Source organism: Podarcis gaigeae, assembly GCF_964106915.1.
Source record: "Podarcis gaigeae genome assembly, chromosome: 4".
Lineage (NCBI taxonomy): Eukaryota > Metazoa > Chordata > Lepidosauria > Squamata > Lacertidae > Podarcis > Podarcis gaigeae.
Genome location: NC_139677.1, coordinates 47,324,851 through 47,344,692, shown reverse-complemented (window position 1 = coordinate 47,344,692; position 19,842 = coordinate 47,324,851). Strand labels below are relative to the sequence as shown.

The window sequence follows — 19,842 nt, the reverse complement described above, 5'->3', positions numbered from 1 at the left end:
CTTTTTGTGGTTATTTATTTAAAAAACAAAATGGCTGGCAAAAAAAGACGAAATTTATCTTACAAAAAGGTGGTTGTGTATCAGTATGAAATTCCTGTGTGTTTTTAACAGCATTAAAGAAAAATTGAATGGCTAATACTCTTTTCCCTTTATTTTTCAGGCTGTGAGGAGACAAAAGGTTCTTGAACAAAGTATCCACTCTGCACAAGAGATTGACAAAACCCTTCAGTTAATTCAAGAGTCTCTTGCTTTCATTGATCGACAGTTAACTGGTTATATTGCCGACAGAATTGATGCAGCACAAGTACCTCAAGAAGCACAGGTGAGTCTTGTGGACTTTAGTTTAAATAGCTTTATCATTCAAGTGGTCAGTATGATTCCTTTAATTGGTTGGCTTTTTCCTCAAAGATGATGATTTCTAGAATTTTCAGCAGCTGGGGTTAGGAAGCATAATTTGCAACCCATTTCTTGCAAAACTACTTACTGGAATACAGATGTGCATAATAATATCATCTTTAAAAGGTCACATTTATTTTGCAGCAAATTCATGTTTTTAGATTTATTTTAACTGCCCTTATGCTGACATAAAATTATTATATGACACTAATATAAACTCATTAAATGTTTGTGACGGTTGTACTGTAACCTTGAAGCAACAACATGAATACTGTAACTCCCTATAGTGCTATTTTTATCATGCCATAAATGACTCATCATCTTTACTACTTTTAGTTAACTTCTTAGTAAAGCAGATTAGATATCCCATAAATAGTTATTGAGTTATGCAATCATTGATACTGGATAGTTACATGCTTGTACAATCCTATATAGTCTACTCAGAAGTAAGCCCCATTGAATTCAGTGGGATTTACTCCCAGGAAACTATAGGATTGGAGCCATAATCTCATATAAAATGGAATAAATTAAAGAATATTGCCACATCCTTCATTCCTTAACTTTGTGTCTGTCAATATTTGCTTCACATTTTAAGAACATTTCTGAAGTACGTAACTTTCATTAATTGTATTTGTAAGAAAGGATACATTAGCCAAAATGAAACACAGATTTCTGAAATTGGGTGGAATATATTAGAATAGTTTGCATCTTTCCTTATCAGCAGCCTTATTATGCATACATAAAATATTCTAGTGGGTGGGTTATTCCATACCATTTGTGGGCTTGTTTTGTCCATCTCTGATAAACCAACTGTGCTTGTGTTTAATCACAGTAGCCAGACTTGTCCAATTTCTAGAAGCTTTATTTTATTTTGAACATACAAGAAAATATGTGTGTGTACTAATAATTCATATGCACCTGATTAACTGACTGATTGGAAACTTTATAATACTTTATTATACAATGTCAAGTATGAATTGTCAACCGGCAATCACATGGGCTAAATCTGCCTCCTGAAATGTGCACCCCCCTCTTTCCATTACAAACCCTGTTAATTTATCCTAGAGGTTGACCGAAAAGGGTGCAAGGAGGAGACTTTTCTTCCTTCTACTTTTCTAACCCCATAAGTACCCCTTTTATCTTCTATTTCCCATTTTGGTAATGGACAAGAGTAAAAGCAGAGGAAGAGTCACATAGAGGCTTTATTTCACTATATTCCACCCCTTTTTAAGCATGTTAAGTAGCAGACCAAGAATAATTTATCTATGTGTCTATATGCCAGAATGTGTCCACCTAGGCAATAGATCTCTAGACTGTTAATGCTGCACCTTCAGGCGAGGCAACCTGTTTTAAACGAGACACCAGGCGCATGGAGCACTCCATGGGTAGGTTTTTCTTACATGCCCAGCTTCATGTTTAAATCAAACATTTGACTTTACCCTGCCCCATTACTCCAAGATCAAGGTGGAGAAGAAAGGGACATGCAAAAGAGACTGTTGTCTTCTATGTGAACTCCTTGCTGTATCTGTCCTCTCCTTCCATAAATATCTCAATAAATAATGGTGGGCAGAGTGTGCTGCAAGATTGGGAGTGTCTCCATGTGCTTGTCAGACTCCTCTCTGCATTCATGTTAACTGCTGGTGGATAAAGTCACCTACATAGTAAATGAGAGTATGAGGAAAAAGCCAACAGTTTCTTGCTTTTACCACATCTGTTCATTTTCAGTTAACAAAAATACTATTTGTAACATTAATGGAATTACAGGCTTTATGTTCTTGGACAGAAGATATATCCAGCTTTAGCCTTGTACTTCCAGGGAATATACAGAGAGAGAGTGAATTGCTGATTTGATTAAAATGTGGTCTAGATAAAACCTTCTGACAGATTTTCCTCGCACATTTTGCAGTAATGGCCCCTAATATTCATCTTGATGAGAAAGAAAGCTGCCAGATATTTCCTGGTATAGCTGTTCTCTCTGGTAATTGTTTAGCAGTTCATCCACTAGCAGATATTCATTTCCAACAATTTCCTCATAAATTGGTTTGAATTGGTCTAAATTAGCTCATCTCAGTGCATAGGATATGAATTGTTTTGTGTGACATTGCATTGGTCAGTATTGTGCAAGACATTTGGTTTCTTATGAGCCTACTCTATCATGAGGTGTAAAGGGTTGAAATTTGCATTGGAGTAATTTTACCAATCGCTGGTTCTTGTTGGAAATAACAGACAAAAATACTTGCTGAAAAAATCACTGAGATTATTACATTTCATATACTTGCTTCAGAGGTGTTGTGTATTTATCATGCTTTTAAAAAAACCTATTTTTAAAAAACCAATTATTCTACTATAAACCCCCCTTTTTGTTCACATTTAATTGTTTCTATAGTTATATTTAGTTTTCATAGGGATGAGAATTGTAACACTGATGAAGAAGCCTTTAGTATGTACCTAGAATGCAATTTAATTGTTCTTTTCTTCAAAATATGGAATAAAGTTAAACTTTTTTGTTTTATGTCCAAGTGGGCATAAAATATACTATCATTTTAAAGCAATAAGAAGAATATACCAAGTAGAGCACAAGACAGTGTCACAATCTTAGTAATTTCATATGATTTATTCCCGAGCCTGGATCTTATATATTTCCCTGTCAAAATAATCTACTTTGATTTTAAACACATCTTTTTTTCCGCCAAACAGAAAATTCAATCAGAGTTGACAAGCCATGAGATTAGTTTGGATGAAATGAAAAAACGGAATCGGGGTAAGGATGCCACCAAAAGGATATTCTCCCAAATCGATACTGCACAGGTTTGTAAAATTGGCTTTCTTTTACATACTTAGTTCGAATCCCTTCTTTAAAATACACAAAACTAAATAAGCAATCATTGATTACATGTGAAACAGCTATACTTTCTATCCACAGGGTGGTGGTGGGGTTTTTGGGTGGGGGGAGAAAGTCCTGCTTGCTTAGCTTATAACATTATTATTTGATTTACAATGAGACCAAGGGAAAACCAGCATCTATATAAAAATGTGTAGGGTTGAAGTGCCTTGTTTCAGGGAATTCAGAACGGATGCTTTTGTTAATGCAAAATATACATATTTGAAAAACCTTTTCTTGTTATTTTCATCTTCACAAATACCCTTCTGCCACAAAAATAAATTCTTTGGTCAACATTTTTTTAGCTGTGAGGCCAGATCAGCAATCCCAAGAGAGTTTTAAACTTGCTGTTTGCTTGAAGAGCACGCCTGATGGCAAACATTTTTTGAAGTAGACAGTGGCAATCGAGTTGCCCGTGGGAAACCTGCAAGCAGGACCTGAGCATAACAGCAACCCACCCCCCACCCCCATTTTCCAGCAAATGGTATTCAGAAGCATTACTGCCTCTGACTGTGGAGGCAAAGCATAGCTATAACGTCTAGTGGCCATTAGTAGCCTTATCCTCCATGAACTAGTCCAATTCACTTTTAAAGCTACCCAGTTAGTGGCCACCACTGTCTCCTCTGGGAGGGAGTTCCAAAGTTTAACTATGCACAGCATGGAACATTTCACAGATCTTGTGCAAGCCAGCTGATTCACCATGAGCATTTTTATATTTACCCCAACCTTCAGGTTTGGGGAAAATAAAACTAACAAAACCATACTTTAATGCAATGCCACATTAACTTTTTCAATTTTTTTGCCAGTGGTTAAAGGTGATAACTCATATTTACTATTTTAGTTATTATCTGCTCTGTCAAGCTTACTCTCATGTAGGGCAGTGGGTGGTGATTCCTGTTAAAAAGAAAAAAACGCTATTCATGTGCATCTTACCATTGGATTCTTTCTTTCCAAAATGCATGCACTGTGTATAAATAACTTATGTTGCCTAATAATAATAATAATAATAATAATTTTATTTATACCCCGCCCATCTGGTTGGGTTTCCCCAGCCACTCTGGGCTGCTTATTGAAATTGAAATACTTTATTGTCACTTGTACAACTTGTATACAGTGAGATTACACGAGCACCCCCCACTCTTAGTCTTAGTTCTCCTCGTTTACTGACGCACGCACACCACATATAGCACATAAAAAATTATAAAACATTAGACATTTAAAATTTCCCAATACAGGGTTGCCTGAATATGACCTGAAACTAATAATACACTTGCAGACTTAAATATTCAAAGGAAATGCAACTCAGTATTACAACCCATTTGATTGTTTGTGTGAAATGACCTAGCAAGTAGCATTCTTTAAAATCTTGGGAACTTGCTATCAATCCGAAGGAAGCTGCACAGGAGGGCACAGTGTAATTGTTTGCTAAGCTGCCTAGACATGCTTTTAAAAGAAAAATAAAGGAAATATCCAAGTTTCTCCTCAGTATGTATAAGCAGGACTGCTCTGTCCCTTATTTTAAAAGTCTTCATAAAATAATGACCGTGACTGTCTTAGCATAATTACTTAATCTGCATACTTTGCACCCCTCTCCTTTCATCTCATATATTATTTTCAGAAAAAGCTACAAGATGTCTTCATGAAGTTTCGCCTGTTCCAAAAGCCAGCCAATTTTGAGCAGCGCTTACAGGAATGTAAAATAATTTTAGATGAAGTGAAATCGCAAGTGCCGAAGTTGGAGTTGAGGAGTGTCGAGCAGGAAGCAGTGCAATCCCAGCTTGATCACTGTATGGTGAGTATTTCCAATGCCATAATAGTTCACATGTAAGGCAACTTATTGGACTATACCTATGACATTTCGCAAAAATCAGTGTAATTTCAGTGAAATTAAACATTTCCCTTTCTGTATTGGCTAGAAATTGTATAAAACACTTAGTGAAGTGAAATCTGAAGTGGAAACCGTCATAAAAACTGGGCGTCAGATTGTGCAAAAGCAGCAAACGGAGAACCCAAAAGAACTGGATGAAAGGCTAACAGCTTTGAAATTACAGTATAATGATTTGGGTGCCAAGGTATGTTCTACGCTTTTCAGTGCTAAAGTCTGCCTCTCAGTTGTAAAGCGAAATATATCTCTTCCATTTTGTTGTAATTTATTCTATTTTCCTCTCATAAATTGATTTTATTTGTCTTTCCTTTCTCAGTGAGAAAAGATTCCAACTATTCAGAACTGCCCAATTATATATTGAAATAATGTAACTAAACAATATCATTTCAGCTAAGGTTGAATCTTATATGAAATTCATTACATCCCTTTGACATAGCTGGTAGCTAGTTTTTTTATTATTTCTGTCCAAATTTATTTTTCAAATTCAATTGAAAGAAAATGGGGAAGACATTTAGCATTAAATGTATGTTAAGCGCAACAGATAATAACAGTTCTTTATTATATACTGTGTAAAGATAGGATAAACATGCATCCTCCAAAAGATATTTGACTCATATGTGAACCAATATTCTGTTTTTTATATTATGTGACATTTCTAAGTGTAGCATTAGATATATGGAGGACTGGCCTTCATATTCAGAATGATGGTTTTCAAGAGAACTTGAAAATACTTGATACTTTCTATTAAAAAATATGTAAATACAGGTTTTGCCCCTACGGCCTACAGACAAGAAAACAGTAGAATAGGAAAATGCAAAATTAATTAGCACATGCCAATGTGAAATATGCCATTTTCAATGAGGATTTTAATGTGCCAGTGAAAAGATCCTTATGGATAGGACAACAAGTGAAAATGAGTAGAGTATGTGTGTAACCTTTGGTTTGCATAGGAGAAAGTTATTGGAGGGGTGAAGACAATATAAGCAACCTAGGAAGAGTGAATGGTGTGTATTTTCACTGCTGCATCATTTATAAATCTACTTAATCCTTCCCACTCGGTTAGGTTTTTAGTCTAAAAACAATCACCCTGAAATGCTTTTTCACCTGTGGAAGATGCAGGGAGGATACGAAGAACCTGTGTATGTTTTCCCTTAGGTGAAAAAGCATCCTGGACAGGGTCATTTCAACCTGATAAATGACTTCAGAAGAAAGCAGCCTTTTACCATCAGCCCTTCCTCCAACCAAATTCTAAACTACTGCTTTAAATAAATAAATAAATCATGTAATGTGTACTTTGATTCAACTGTTGTGAGATGAAATGGTAAACGGAGTTAACTGTGTAAAAAAGAAAGACCTTAAGATGGCAGTATTTCCTACATTTCTTTTATAACATGTAAATCGAAAATGGGGAAATAAAGTGATATTACCCATTATCGTGTACATCCAACCATACAATTTTTCTGAAACTCTCCTAGTTGAAATAAGGGGTGGGGAGCAGCTATATATATGCTGCACCTGTCATTATTTCTCTAAACTCAATGAAGCACCGCTCGTATATAGTTTTGTATGCTCTTTAACTATTTTACATTTGTAGAAATAAACAGTCCCATTAGAATTCAAATGGTCCCTTTGCCCCAAAAGCAAAACAACCAAGATGGACTGTGGCTGCAATCTTACATGCTGAATGAAGCACTGAGCTCCATTGAATCCAGCAAACTTACTTCCGAGTGAAATATGCAAGAGGTTGCATTCCTGGTACTATGCAAAAGACACCAGATATCCCCCTCTAATAAATACTGTGGAAATGCTAAACTTCAACTATCAACAGCTTTTTGCATGAACTGTGCATATATGAAAAAGAAAGGGGGAATAAGCTCAGTAGTAGTTAAACACATACTTACAGTTGCATTAAAAGTATTTACATAGTGCACTTTTCCATATCATAAGCATAAGCCGTGGATCAGAAATTCCCAAGGGTGCTAACAACAAGCTACTGAGGCTAAAGGGGAGGCGATTTGTCTTTTTGCATTGCTTTAATCTGTTAAATGCAGAGGGCTCTTTTGAACCTATCTCAATCGCCTTACCCTCCAAAAAGGGAGATTTGCAGCTGCGTGGTAGTTTACTAAGTACTTCTAGGTGCAAGGGGTAGACTTTTGAGAAGGGGCCTAACCACAACCACCTTCTGAATGGTCAGGAGTACCTGATGCCGTGGACCCATATGGTAACTTCCTCCAGGATAGTTTTTATTAGGTGTGATGGGTAAGGGTCAAAAGAGCAGGTCCTGGGCCTGTGATATGAACCTGTCATTCAGTTTATATGAGTGGAAGCTTCTTTGAAAGGAATGAAAATGGAACTAAGCCATTGTCTCATGTCCAAAGTCCGTTTCGGGTGGCCTAATCCAGCCCGCCGGTCAATTTAATCTGGCCCCCATGGCAGTATATGTCCTGGGGTAAAATCCTAAAACCTCAAGAACTTTAATCCTAAAAAAAACCCCAACAACTTTGTTCAGCCCTCATGCATGTTCACTTCATCAAATCTGGCCCTCTTTGAAAAAAGTTTGGGTGCTCCTGACAATGAAGTATGAAGTTAAACTAAAAGAGAATTCAGGTGGGTATGATAATACTGAAGTAGTAACTGCATAGCAAAAAAAAATGGTCATTTTCATTATAATTTCTGATAACAAATTGTGTTTGAAGAGTTGCTCCTTTGATTGCTTCTCTTCAGCATTGATTCATCATTCTTGGTGTCTGCTGCAAGATAAGCTCTTCCTTATGCTGTAGCTGGAGCATCATCCATCAGTTGCTTCAGACAATTGGTTATTACTAGGTTTCTGTTGCTCTATCTAATTTTTGATACTGTTCTTAAGTCTATATTTTTGCACATCGCTTAGAGATGTTAAATATTGTGGTTTAAAATTCCTTTAAAGAAAATAAAAATAAAATGAATAAGACAGGAGTTGCAGGTTGAGCTGGATGAAAACAACTTTTATTGACTCAATAAATTCTGAAGGTTGGCATTAAAAGGACATAAAACATGACTGCAGTGTACTTAAATATGCATAAAGAGCACCAAGTTAAAGCATACTTTTAATCTTCATTTTGTTTCTTTGATTGAAGCTAACTTTGCAAATTATAATTAATCTAGCCATTTTTTGTTTCAGTGTGAAGTAGTTGGTTTGCTATAAGCAAAATGCCGATCTAGTACTGACAAAAGAATGTAGTCTAAAGTGTAATGAAAAAGGCTAACATTCTGAGGTGTATTCTTGTCATATGTTTGCTATAAAAAAGATTTAGCATTTCTGGGAACTGTAGATGTGAAACGGAGAATAGATGACCTCTACAATCATGGGGACCTGATGGTGGAATCTTTTGACCAGGAGAAAAACTACTGCCAGAAATATGAGCATCCGTCTCAGTAGCACTTAAGGTGGTGAAGCATTTAGAGGTTTGGCTCTTCATTCCCCCTCCCCCTTTTTCAGGTTACTGAAAAAAAGCAAGAGCTAGAGAAATGTTTGAAATTATCTCGGAAACTGAGAAAGGAAATGAATGCTCTGACAGAATGGCTGGCAGTGACAGATTCAGAACTGACAAAGAGATCAGCAGTAGAAGGCATGCCTATCAATTTAGATGCTGAAGTCGCCTGGAGCAAGGTAATAATATATATTTTCTTTCCTTGTAAACTCACATATGTTTGTCTGGAGTTATCTCACTGTCACAGCAATACTTCTGCACCCCAAAAAAGTTGTAAACAATATGATATATACTGGTGATACACTGAGACAAAAGAAGTTGGTGTCCAAAATTTAACATATTAACCTTATAGTAGGATGCATCAGGTACCACATCATACTCATAAGAGAAAGGAAGAGAGGAATAATTCAAAAGAAAAATAACCCTGCATACTCTTTTCTTTAACTTTTTAAAAGATTCCATTTTTCCCAGGCTTAAAAGGAGAACTTAGTACAGTGTTAGTGTATTAGCACCTTCTAAGTGTTGAGACATTAAAAGACAGCAAAGCACTGTTGTCATTTTATGCTAGTTTCTTCATTAACATTTTAAACAGGCCATCTAATTTTTGCCTTAATTTCAAAGATCAGTTTTATTGTAAAGAACTAATGCTAGAAAAATAATTAGGATGTGTTTTATTTTTAATTAGCTACTAATTTTTAATAAACGGAATATATGACACTTTTTTCCCTTGAGGAGGGTCACTCTTCATGTAGTCATTGTTCTTCCTGGTTCTGCCTGCAAGAGTCGTAGTCTATATTCCTACCCCTTCCTCACTTTAATTCCTCTTACAAACTTATAGCTGTATCAACTCTGAGAAGTAATTATAAGTTCCTGCAACAAAGAACTGAACAGTGTTAGTTCAGTATAATCACACAGAGCAACGAAAGTAATACAGGCTTTTCACAATAGAGGCTACAATTCAGTCTCTGTCCATTTAGAGCCACTTTGTGGTTCCCTGGTCATTTGTTTCTACCTCTAAGCTGTGCAATACTTGTCAGGGTTTTGCTGCCACAAAACAGGAGCTTTTAGTGAAGTTCTGTCCCTGCCCCTGTAACATTTGGATAGACTTGTCCCTGGCTTTTTCCATGTCCCAGCAAGCTGTAGCCAAAAATTTGGCATAGTGGCATTGATAATACAGGTACAGCCCAGTAAATATTTGTTGCTTTCAACAGCTTTTGCAGTTTTCCAGAAATTATCGCTATGATTGCATTCACTGTTTCAGAGAACAATTTCAGATTCTCAAGGATTAGGAACAAGCTTGACAGTCACTGAACATGTTTTTTCCAAAAGAAATCAAAGTAATTCTTTGTTAATCATGAATGAAATTTCTGCCACACTGCAGATGCCATCCCATACACATTTGTATACATATAAAAGCTAACCTTTGTATACTGATTAGATATGTCTACCACAGCTGCAGTTAACATAGGAATACCTTCCTTTAATTGAATTCCTTTAATAATTAAACACTGACTTTGGTACTCCAGAAGTTCTATAATTAGTGTGCGAGGTTTGCTGATTAGAGCAGTTACGCAGTAGAGTGATTTTGTTATTTCTCACCCTCGCAACCAAAAGGTAGTGCCTATATTACTAAGAAAATCAAGAAGGAAAGGAAAACTTCATTAAAATTTCACACACAGGAGAAATGTGATAATTTGCTATAAAGTACCTGCTAGCCTACCAAAGTACTGTCCACTCTTTTGCATTTTCATGAGTGGAGTTGATAATTTAGTGATTATAGCAGAAAGCTAATGGCAAGAGAATGTTCCCTTACAGTCCAAGTTAACAAAGCCAGTGGAATTGAATCAGCTAAATCAGACGCCCTTAACTTTGTCTAGGCTTTGCTAAGGCCAGAAAATTGGGCCTTCCTAAGCCCGATAAACTGAACTGAATACTCCTGCCTTTAACTGATGCGAGAGAAACTTCAGAATGTTGGGTTTGAGTAATAAGGAAAAGACCCCATTAAACCAAAACGTTAGTGACAGAGGGCTGCCTTATTATATGAATCAGGAAGGTAGCCCTAACCTCTAAAAAAACCCCTCAAACCTCTAGACTGAAGAGTTTCAGGAAGGATCTTAACCCTCTCCCAGGACAAGGTTGTCACTCTTTAAACCACTTGGGATGGTACATTTCTCCCAGTGCTCATGTTGTCACTTCTTTCCCCAGTTAAAAGCCTGCTCTTCTCTTGGGGTCACTTTGAAAGACTGTGTTTCATATTGTGTTGATGAGCTAGAGAACACTTGACTAGCATAAACAATTTGTTCTAGGCTCTTGGGGCTCATATTTCAGTTAAAGAAATATTGGCCCATTCTCAAATTTAGAATAGCAGATGGTACTCTCCATAAAACCTCTACGCCATTTGCTCCTGTTACCATGTTTGAACTGGAAGTGCATTACTGTTACATTCTAGCTCACATTATAAAATAGTAACAAATATCATGTGCAATCATAATACTGAATTGTGTGTTGAGTTATGCTAGAAACGCAATTGGTAGCGTTGTCTTCTTTCAATGACACGAATAAAATAAATTAGAAATTGTCATCTTTCATTACTGTTACGGAGAACAGTATAGATGCTTCAAGTTAATAACTGCATGATCCTTTGGCAAGAAGGACATAGTAGCAATTTATACAACGATCCTAAACGATCCTATCTGTGATTATTAAGATATATAGTCATCATCTTTTACAAGGCTTATGTGAGTATTAAGCAGTGAAAAGTTATGTACTCTGTTCATCATCAACTCTGAATGTTGAAAGTAGCTGCAATGACTGATACGATTTTATCTTTTGCATCATTTTATTCAGATTTCCAGTGTGCTTGCCGAAAGCACAAGCACTGCTTAATTTACCAGCTGCCACTACTGATAGAGACATCTAGTCCCTGTTGTTGGAAATTGTTTTTTCTTTTGAAATTTTACCATGGTACAACACCATCCTCCTGTTTAAGAGTGTGAATATTTCATCAGTGCTTTGTAAAGAAGTAATAAAGAAATCTGGAATTAGACTAGAATGTGCAGAGTACACTAAGTTCATTTATAATGAGAAGTGGAACAGGAAATAACACATACTTGTTAGGAATTACTAGGCTCTCTCTTTCACTTCTGTAACAGTTCCTTCTGCCAAACAGAAATCTAACTGCTACTTAAACTTTGGTGTGTGTGGAAAAAATACATGGAAACCCAACATGAGGGATTTCTGCAGGAAAAAAATACCAATAAATTTGTGTGCGCACATGCATGCAGTTGTTCATGGATCCCATGCTGGATTGTAATCAGTGTATGTGCAGATATATAATAGTAGTATAAAACAAGCTGCAATTCTGGGTAGTGCAATGCAGTGGTTTTTTGGTTTTTTTAAATCAAATGTATATTCTAGTCTACTTCCAATGAATTCAGCATGGGTTACATAATTAACCTATTATTTCCTATGAGGTAGACTAGGCTAATTGCCAAAGACCACCCAATAAGCTTTATGGCTGTGTGGGACTAACTCAAACTCTCTGTTCAAATCCTACCGTCTAACTCATGGGTAGGCAAACTAAGGCCCGGGGGCCGGATTCGGCCCAATCACCTTCTAAATCCAGCCCATGGACGGTCTGGGAATCAGTGTGTTTTTACATGAGTAGAATGTGTCCTTTTATTTAAAATGCATCTCTGGGTTATTTATGGGGCATAGGAATTTGTTCATTCCTCCCCCAAAATATATAGTCCGGCCCCCTGCTGAAAAAGTTTGTTGACCACTGCTCTAACTGTTATACTACATTTGTTCTGTGCACAAACTGCCATGTTGTGAGAGTCTGCAACTTTCTGCTTCAGAATACAGATTTACCAGTACCTAGCTGCTGATGCTTGGATTATTCCAGACTGAATTATTTCCTGGATATGTTCTTCTAGAGTTCAAAAAAAGAGTCTACAGATGTACACAATATGTTATTAGTTTCAGTTTGCTTTTCTTCCAAGTCGTGGACATGAATCTTATATCAAACAGAGTCAAGTAAACACACCCAGAGCTTAATTTTTTGAAATTCCAGGGACCAGTGAGCAAATTCACAGACACCTAAGAGCTTTGGGGAAAATAAGTTGTGCAGACCCTGAGCTTGTCTGACCAAGCTCAACAGATTTTCCCAACCCAAACAGGGATAGGCATTTATTACAATTGCTGTGAGCTTTCTCCCTAATCCATGGATTTCCCCAACTATAAATTGGGTTATGTTTGGGGAGTTGTCTAGGGGGGTTGTTTTTGTTGGCTGGCTTGCTGGCTTGAAGTATTTGATTATTATTTTTAAAGCAGGATTTATTCCCATATTAAATCAGCTGAGACAATTTGATGTCAACACTAATAAATAACTCGGTTTTTTTAAAAAAAATTCAAATTGTGAAGAGCTTATCAATGCACGTTTCAACATAGATATACACACATGCTTAAGAGATATATCACTGACATCTTTCAAATGGAGCCTGGCAACTTAGCAAGGCAAAATATCAATACTGTGAACACTTGAAGAAAAAGCAATGGTATGCCAGAACATTATTTAGATGGAGATTCTTCTTTGGCTTGTCTTCTGGTACTACCCCAGTGAGGCCTGGGATTTCTTGCTTTATTTCATCCTCCCTCCTGCCTGCCCAGCATTTCTCTTTTCTTGCTTCAGCTGAGGCCTCTGACTCTTGTAGCTGTTGTTGCTGTTCCCTCTGCATGAAGGGATAAAATGGGATTCTATGAATGAGTAGAAGAGAGACAGCAGGTAGGAAAGAGAATGAAGTCAGGTAAAGAACAGTAGCTGGCTGATACAGCAGCAAAAGGCATGGATGTTGTCAGGGAAGAGGTAGAAGTTTTCAGTTTATCAGATGGAGAAAGCATTCCCCAAGGGGGGAAGGAAAGCAGTGACTCTAATAGAAGGGAGCAAGAGGAACAACAGGGAGGGACCGGCTGTTCACAGGAAAGGCAAGGGTTAAGTTCTAGCTCAGATTCGGAGGAGGGGAGATACAAGCCAGCTCTAGCCAGGAGGTTAGAAAAAAGAGCGGGAAAGCGAAGGGAAAGGCACCTTCGCCATTTTTAGAGTGGCTGGTCACAGAGAAGCAGAGCTCAGAAGGTATCTGAAAGAAGTGACTCTGAGGAATGATATTTAAAAACCGTTTATAAGATTGTTTTGCTAATAATAAAAAGTTATAAAAGAACAAGAAGCGTTCGTGTGGTGATCTGAAGAGGACAACGACCAGGCCTGACAGATGTAGTCAGGGAGGGGGCATCCCCCCTAAATCAAGTAAATAAATAAAAATGCTTACCAATCGCTGACCAATTGCACCACAGATAGCTTGGTTATCTCCCCCCCCCCAACATTGAACCTGCCCCCCCCCAAATCCTGGCTACGCCCATGGCAATAGGAGATAAGGCCACCAAGAAGCAGCTCACATCCTCCTCCTCAAGTCACAGGAATGTACATGTTTTTGCAAAGAACTCATAGTGCTCTTTTTCCTTGGATAAGCATCATTGGTAAAGGGAAGGTTCCCGCCCATCCTAAAGTATGAGGTGATCCAAAATGCATAAAGCATGGCACACAGGTATTATGTGAGTTATTGTTTTTGTTTGTTACTATGTTATGTCTTTTTGTAGTTGTATATTGTAAATCGCCCTGTGATCCTGAAGGCCGGTATAGAAATTTAATAAATAATAACAATATTGATCAAAAGTAATAAGTTACATCTTTATTTCACTTTCAAGTTATTATGCATATCTATATTGAAATATGCTAGACCTTTTCCTCTCTGCTTCTAACAATGTTAATATGCAACATATGAGTGTTGGTTCATAATATGTTCTTCCTAACTCTCTTCCTTATTTAATCATTATGCACATGCTTTTCATAGGCAACCCAGCTAGAAATTGAAAAACGCCAGCTTCAGTTGAAGAACATTACTGATTTGGGAGAAGGGTTGAAGACAGTGCTTAAAGGGAAGGAAAGCATAGTGAACGATAAACTCAGTCTTCTGAGTAGTAACTGGATTGCAGTGACATCTCGAGCTGAAGAGTGGCTTAACTTGTTGCTGGTAAGAATTACATATTGTTACTTTCTGTTTCCAGAAATAGCACTACATAGCTTGTTTGGGAAGCAAGAAGAGCAATGGAGATTTAGGATGTCTTTGGAATATCTATTTTATTTGCAAATATGTAGGTGGAGCATAATGGAAGTAAACAAATTCCTTTATCAGGCAGAAAAACGGCTAATCCTCCATCACATCATAGCAGCTTTTTTACAGTCCAGCTAAATTCCCAACATTCTACCTTCCTATCCACATTCAAACTGCAATTACTTCTAGCTGGGTATCTATCCTTCCCCTCAAAAATCTGATGGTTGATAAGAGATCACCAGTAATTAAATGACATTATCGTTTTTTTGTTAAGTTTCTTACCACCCATTAGAAAAAGCATACAATGCTAATGCTAATCAAGACAACCACACAAAATAAGAAAGGCATTTGTTTTCTGTGGTCTATAAACATTGTTACAACTGAACTATGCATGTATAGTATATAGCATTTTTAAATTTTTTTATTGTAAATGCTATGTTTGTATACACACAGAGAAGTTAGGCTTTAGGCCCTGTTACTTCACCCTTCATAAAATGTAGCTGTGACTACCATTAGCAGAGGTGGCCACACGATGAATCATATCATGCAAGAATTCTCTGCAGATTGAGTTTCACTCATGCCTGGAAATAACTGGAATTGTGAGTATGCAGGGGCATGCTAAAACTTAGTATGCACAGAATAACAGTTTTTACTTGTAATTGCAGCAGCTGACACTATTACTGTGAGCCATTAGTGCCCAGAAGGTTAAAGATACAGCAACTTGCCTAAGTCCACCCAGTAAATTCATGGCTGAGCTGGGATTTGAACTTTCCTGTTTTGTTTTTTTAAATCACTACCATTATGGCCACAATTTTGTGGCTCTTTGAAATACCAGCTTTGATAGACCTATTGCTGACTGAGTCCCCATATATCTATCTTATCACAATTTGTAAATGCAACTGTAAACAATTTGGGGGGAAAGGTGGTAATTGTGCCAGTTAAATAATACAACAATGCAATGTTTAGAAATTGCTGCTATCGCTATAACAGCGGTTCAGTAATATGGCCAACTTCATTTAGCATATGTTCAGTCTACTTGACAGCAGATGTTTGCGCCTTATAGCTGCATCATTCTGTTTCAACTGTAATAACAATCATATTACAGACAAAGATAAAAGGTTTTTATAATGTTCTGTTATGATTCCAAAAGGTGTGTTTCTCATGCATTATTTATAAACATAATGAAACCTACACATTATGCACATTGGCTGTCTCAATCTGAAAATAAAATCTGAAAGTAAAATATTGATTTTAAAAAAATCAATGTGGCTATATATTTGTCTCATTTCCACCACTAGAATAAAGTAGATAAATAAGAAAAGCTGTATTTTCTTGTAACCACCAAAAGACATTTTTCTCTTACATCAGTTCTAAAACGTCAGTTCCAGAAGAGTAACAACAGTGGCCATACTCTGAAACAGAGCCGTCTTTCCCATAGAGATTAGTGGTGCATTGCGCCACAGCGCTGCCCTCTCAGGGGTGCCCCAGCGAGTGGGAGAACTGCGCGGCTTTGCCGGCAGCCTCCCCTTTCCCTGCATGCCCGGGTGTGCAGCTTGCCTCCCAAGCCTCCTGTGCATGGCAGGAACGCGGGAGGGGAGCCCTGAAAACGCAGGTGGGAACGGTTTTGACGGGGAAGTTGGAGCCTCTCCCAGGAGCTCCCTGTCAAAGCTCTCCACCAGTGGCTTCCCAGCGGGCAGAAGGGAACTCCTCCTCCTCACCCAGGAGCAGAAAGAGCTGCTTTGGCTGCTGCCCCTGCAACTCTTTTCAGGAGACCAAGCTGAACTGATGGAAAGAATTATTTCGTGGGGTCTGCCCAAGGCCTTTGGCTCCTCCCCCCGACCCATCCTTAGCTGTGCCTAAGTGCACTTTTATTTCTCCCTTTAAGTAGCGTTGCAAAATGCAGCGGGCTGCACACACACACCCCGAACGCTGCGTGTGTGGTCGTGGGCGAGGACAATCTGCTGCTGTCCCCCTGCACCCACCCACCCACCCACTCACTCACTTCGAGGGAAGCCTGCATGGGCGGGAGGAGCGATGCTATTTCTGCCCCGGCTCAGCTTCCCGACCACCACCCTCCTCTCCTCTCTGTCGGTGGGTTAAATGCCCTCTCCGTCCTGCTTTCCTCTGTCCCACTTTCTCTCTCTCTTTTTATCCAGTAAAGCAAGGGGTAGTTTCTCCCTGCCCCCAGCTCTTGCCTCTCCTTCCCTGTAGTGAAATTCCCAAGTTCTGGTCAACAACTCTGGGGAATCTTTCCTTTAAAAGGTCAACAACTTTGGGGTTCCCCCTTAAAAAGGTCATCAACTCTGGGAAACCGGGGGGGGGGCGCCGGAGGTATCTTTGCACCACAGCGCCGGATTTGCTTAAGGACGGCCCTGCTCTGAAAATGCTTTAAGGCTAGGAACGATTTCCAAATGGGCTACTACTCCTACTGGCATGCCAGGATCTGCTGTGCGGCTGCCCTCATATGATGAACCACTGTGCTTTATGTAGCAGCCTTTGCCAGATGAGCCTTATTTGAGCAACACAGTCTTCCTGGGCTGTGGCACAGGTCTCATTGACACTTCCACTTGTGCTGTGCCTAGAAAGCATGAGTCCAAGTGGTTTTCTCCTTGCCATGTTCCTTTCCCAGAGAAAACCTGCTCTTTAGTGCTAAATCAGACAAATGTCAATGGGGGGGGGGAGGGGGACCCAATTGCTGTTTGTTCTGCTTGAGAGTGGTTTTCCCCAGGGGAAAACAGTAGGACAAGATAAACCCATGCTGTATTTTCTCTTTTTCTTCAGTCTTGGCAATAGCAATTATCAGAACAAACAAATTTTCTATCTCTTGGCATCATTTTATTCAATTCATCAGTTGTCTGTTCTGATATTGTTTTTGATATGAGCATATAGCACACACACACACACATTCACACACACTATAGAATGATTCTTTCTTATATGAGAACCAGTGGTTGATTTTTTAATATGTTTTTAAAGTAATTCAGAGAATTACTTTAGGTGCTTTGTGGACACCAAAATAATTTTTAAAGCTTCCTAAAACATTATCAAATATTGCTTTTGGAACACCTTTCACTTTGCCATACAAGTTGAGAATCTTAAAGTCTCCCTGCGCGATGGAAGCTGGTTTACAATTCTCTTTTCTTTTTGTCTCAGCTACTAATTACTTAATAATATGTTCTATTCCTCTTATATGCAGGCATATCAGAGACACATGGAGAATTTTGATCAGAATGTTGCTAACATCACCACCTGGATGTATCGGACGGAAATACTATTGGATGAATCCGAAACACAAAAACCTCAGCAAAGGGAAGAAATTCTTAAGGTAACAAATACAATTTTCTGGGAAAAAAATATTATAAAAATCTAATAGTGTGCATCCCCAGGGTTTTTGCCCTACAGGTTTCAAATAATATTTTTAGATAAAAGCAAAACACATTTTCTCTTAACAAAGGCACTGTCTAACAGCTTTTAAATTGCTTAATAGAGCATAGTGAAGGTAAGTGTATTCAGTACAAAAGCCAAATAAGTTATTGGCTTGAGGATTTCATGGTGAGTAGAACACTTATTGTTAGGCCTGTATCTCTTGAATACCATTTGTATCTGTTTAAAAATGAAATACCAGCCTTCTTTTATCAGTTTGCTCCTTTTATCAAATATCTATTCTTCTGAGGATTGTTGTTTGTTATATATTCATGTCACTTCAAAGCTCTCTGAGCAGTGATTTCATTTGACAACATTGTATTTCAGTTTGATATTATCTTTGTGGAAGTGGTTCATCATTTGAAGAGGGATTTTTCAAAGCGTATTATAGGATGGCTTAAATGTATGTGCAACTTCTGTTGCAAAAATATAATCATACAAATTATGCAGTACTTCATATAAATTAATATCATACTTGGTAATAAATCAGGTTTATAACCACCTGATCGAAGTATGATGTGTGTGTGGGGGGGGGGGGAGATATATATTTTCCAAACTTCAATCTCTTCAAAGTCTTGCTCACTTTCGCAACTTCTGGATCTTCTTTCTGAGATTCCTGGCCTGAGTCTTCATAGCTCGTCAAGAATTGTGCTCCACTATTTGTATGAGAAATATTATTCCTAACCCCCTTCCCCTCCAGCTTGCTTTATCCCGATTGGTGTAGCTCCTTCAAAGGGATTTGCTGCCTCCTTCAGAATTCTGAAATAAGAAAAGATCTAAGAGAGAAATCTCAGTGTCTCATGCTCCCCTGCCTTTATGAAGTGGGAGCATCCTGGTCTTCAATATCTAGTGCTGGCTATAATAAATGGATTAGATCTTACTGATTATGGTTTCATGCTTTCTGCTTCCATACTGATCCAATAATGGACAAGAGGAGCAGAGGAAATGGCAACCTGCATTCCTGTAATGTCAGAATTGGACTTGATTTTCAGCCTAGAGACTCCTAATATGTTAACACTACCATCATGATAACCACTGCTCTTGGTAAAGTGTTCTGGAAACTGGGATTTCATTCACTCCCTTGTAAACACAAGATGTTTTCCTATCTTCTGTTGCACCAAACAGCACCAAGTATTAATAGAATAGAAATTCAGTTATTCTCTCTAAACAGGAAATTATGGATGCATTTATTTCTCCAAGCAGTTTTGTGTTGTAAAGAGGATATTTAGTATGGAAAAGACATAAAATTAGAAGCATTTTAGAAAGTAAGTAATAATTAGACCTAACATTGTTTAAATTATACAAATGCTTGTATGGACTAAGGGACCAGGTTAGTCTATCATTTTTAAAAAAATGCTTCCTAAAATTCCAGTGGCAGATCCTCTGAAGGATATCTGGGTATCTGCTAGTAAGTATAATGATGAAAAATTAAGGTGCAAACATGGAATCGGGTCTCTAAAAGTTTCTGAGCAATAACAATCCTTTTGTTTCTATCCGGTTTGTCTTACAGAGGTAAATCTTTCAATATGTAAATTTTTGTAATACAAAAAGCTTACTTTTAGGTTGGAAGTAGTTCCATTTCCTGAATAAATGTCCCTAACAATTAGGTTATGAACAATT

General features: G+C 37.9%; 1 protein-coding gene and 1 long non-coding RNA gene across 21 annotated transcripts in view; one reads left to right on the top strand and one right to left on the bottom strand.

Annotated features, from left to right (window-relative positions):
* Positions 1 to 19,842, top strand: part of DMD (dystrophin) — a 991,104-nt gene that overhangs the window by 444,522 nt on the left and 526,740 nt on the right. For all 20 annotated transcript variants that reach the window (XM_083734089.1, XM_083734109.1, XM_083734093.1 and 17 more), the window contains 7 exons: positions 161 to 322; positions 3,094 to 3,204; positions 4,896 to 5,069; positions 5,194 to 5,349; positions 8,641 to 8,811; positions 14,539 to 14,718; positions 17,996 to 18,124. In XM_083734089.1, the coding sequence (XP_083590215.1) occupies positions 161 to 322; positions 3,094 to 3,204; positions 4,896 to 5,069; positions 5,194 to 5,349; positions 8,641 to 8,811; positions 14,539 to 14,718; positions 17,996 to 18,124 (1,083 nt within the window). The remainder of the gene's footprint in view (positions 1 to 160; positions 323 to 3,093; positions 3,205 to 4,895; positions 5,070 to 5,193; positions 5,350 to 8,640; positions 8,812 to 14,538; positions 14,719 to 17,995; positions 18,125 to 19,842) is intronic.
* The window catches only part of LOC310842606, a 438,867-nt gene that overhangs the window by 245,886 nt on the left and 173,139 nt on the right, over positions 1 to 19,842 (bottom strand). The window lies entirely within an intron of this gene.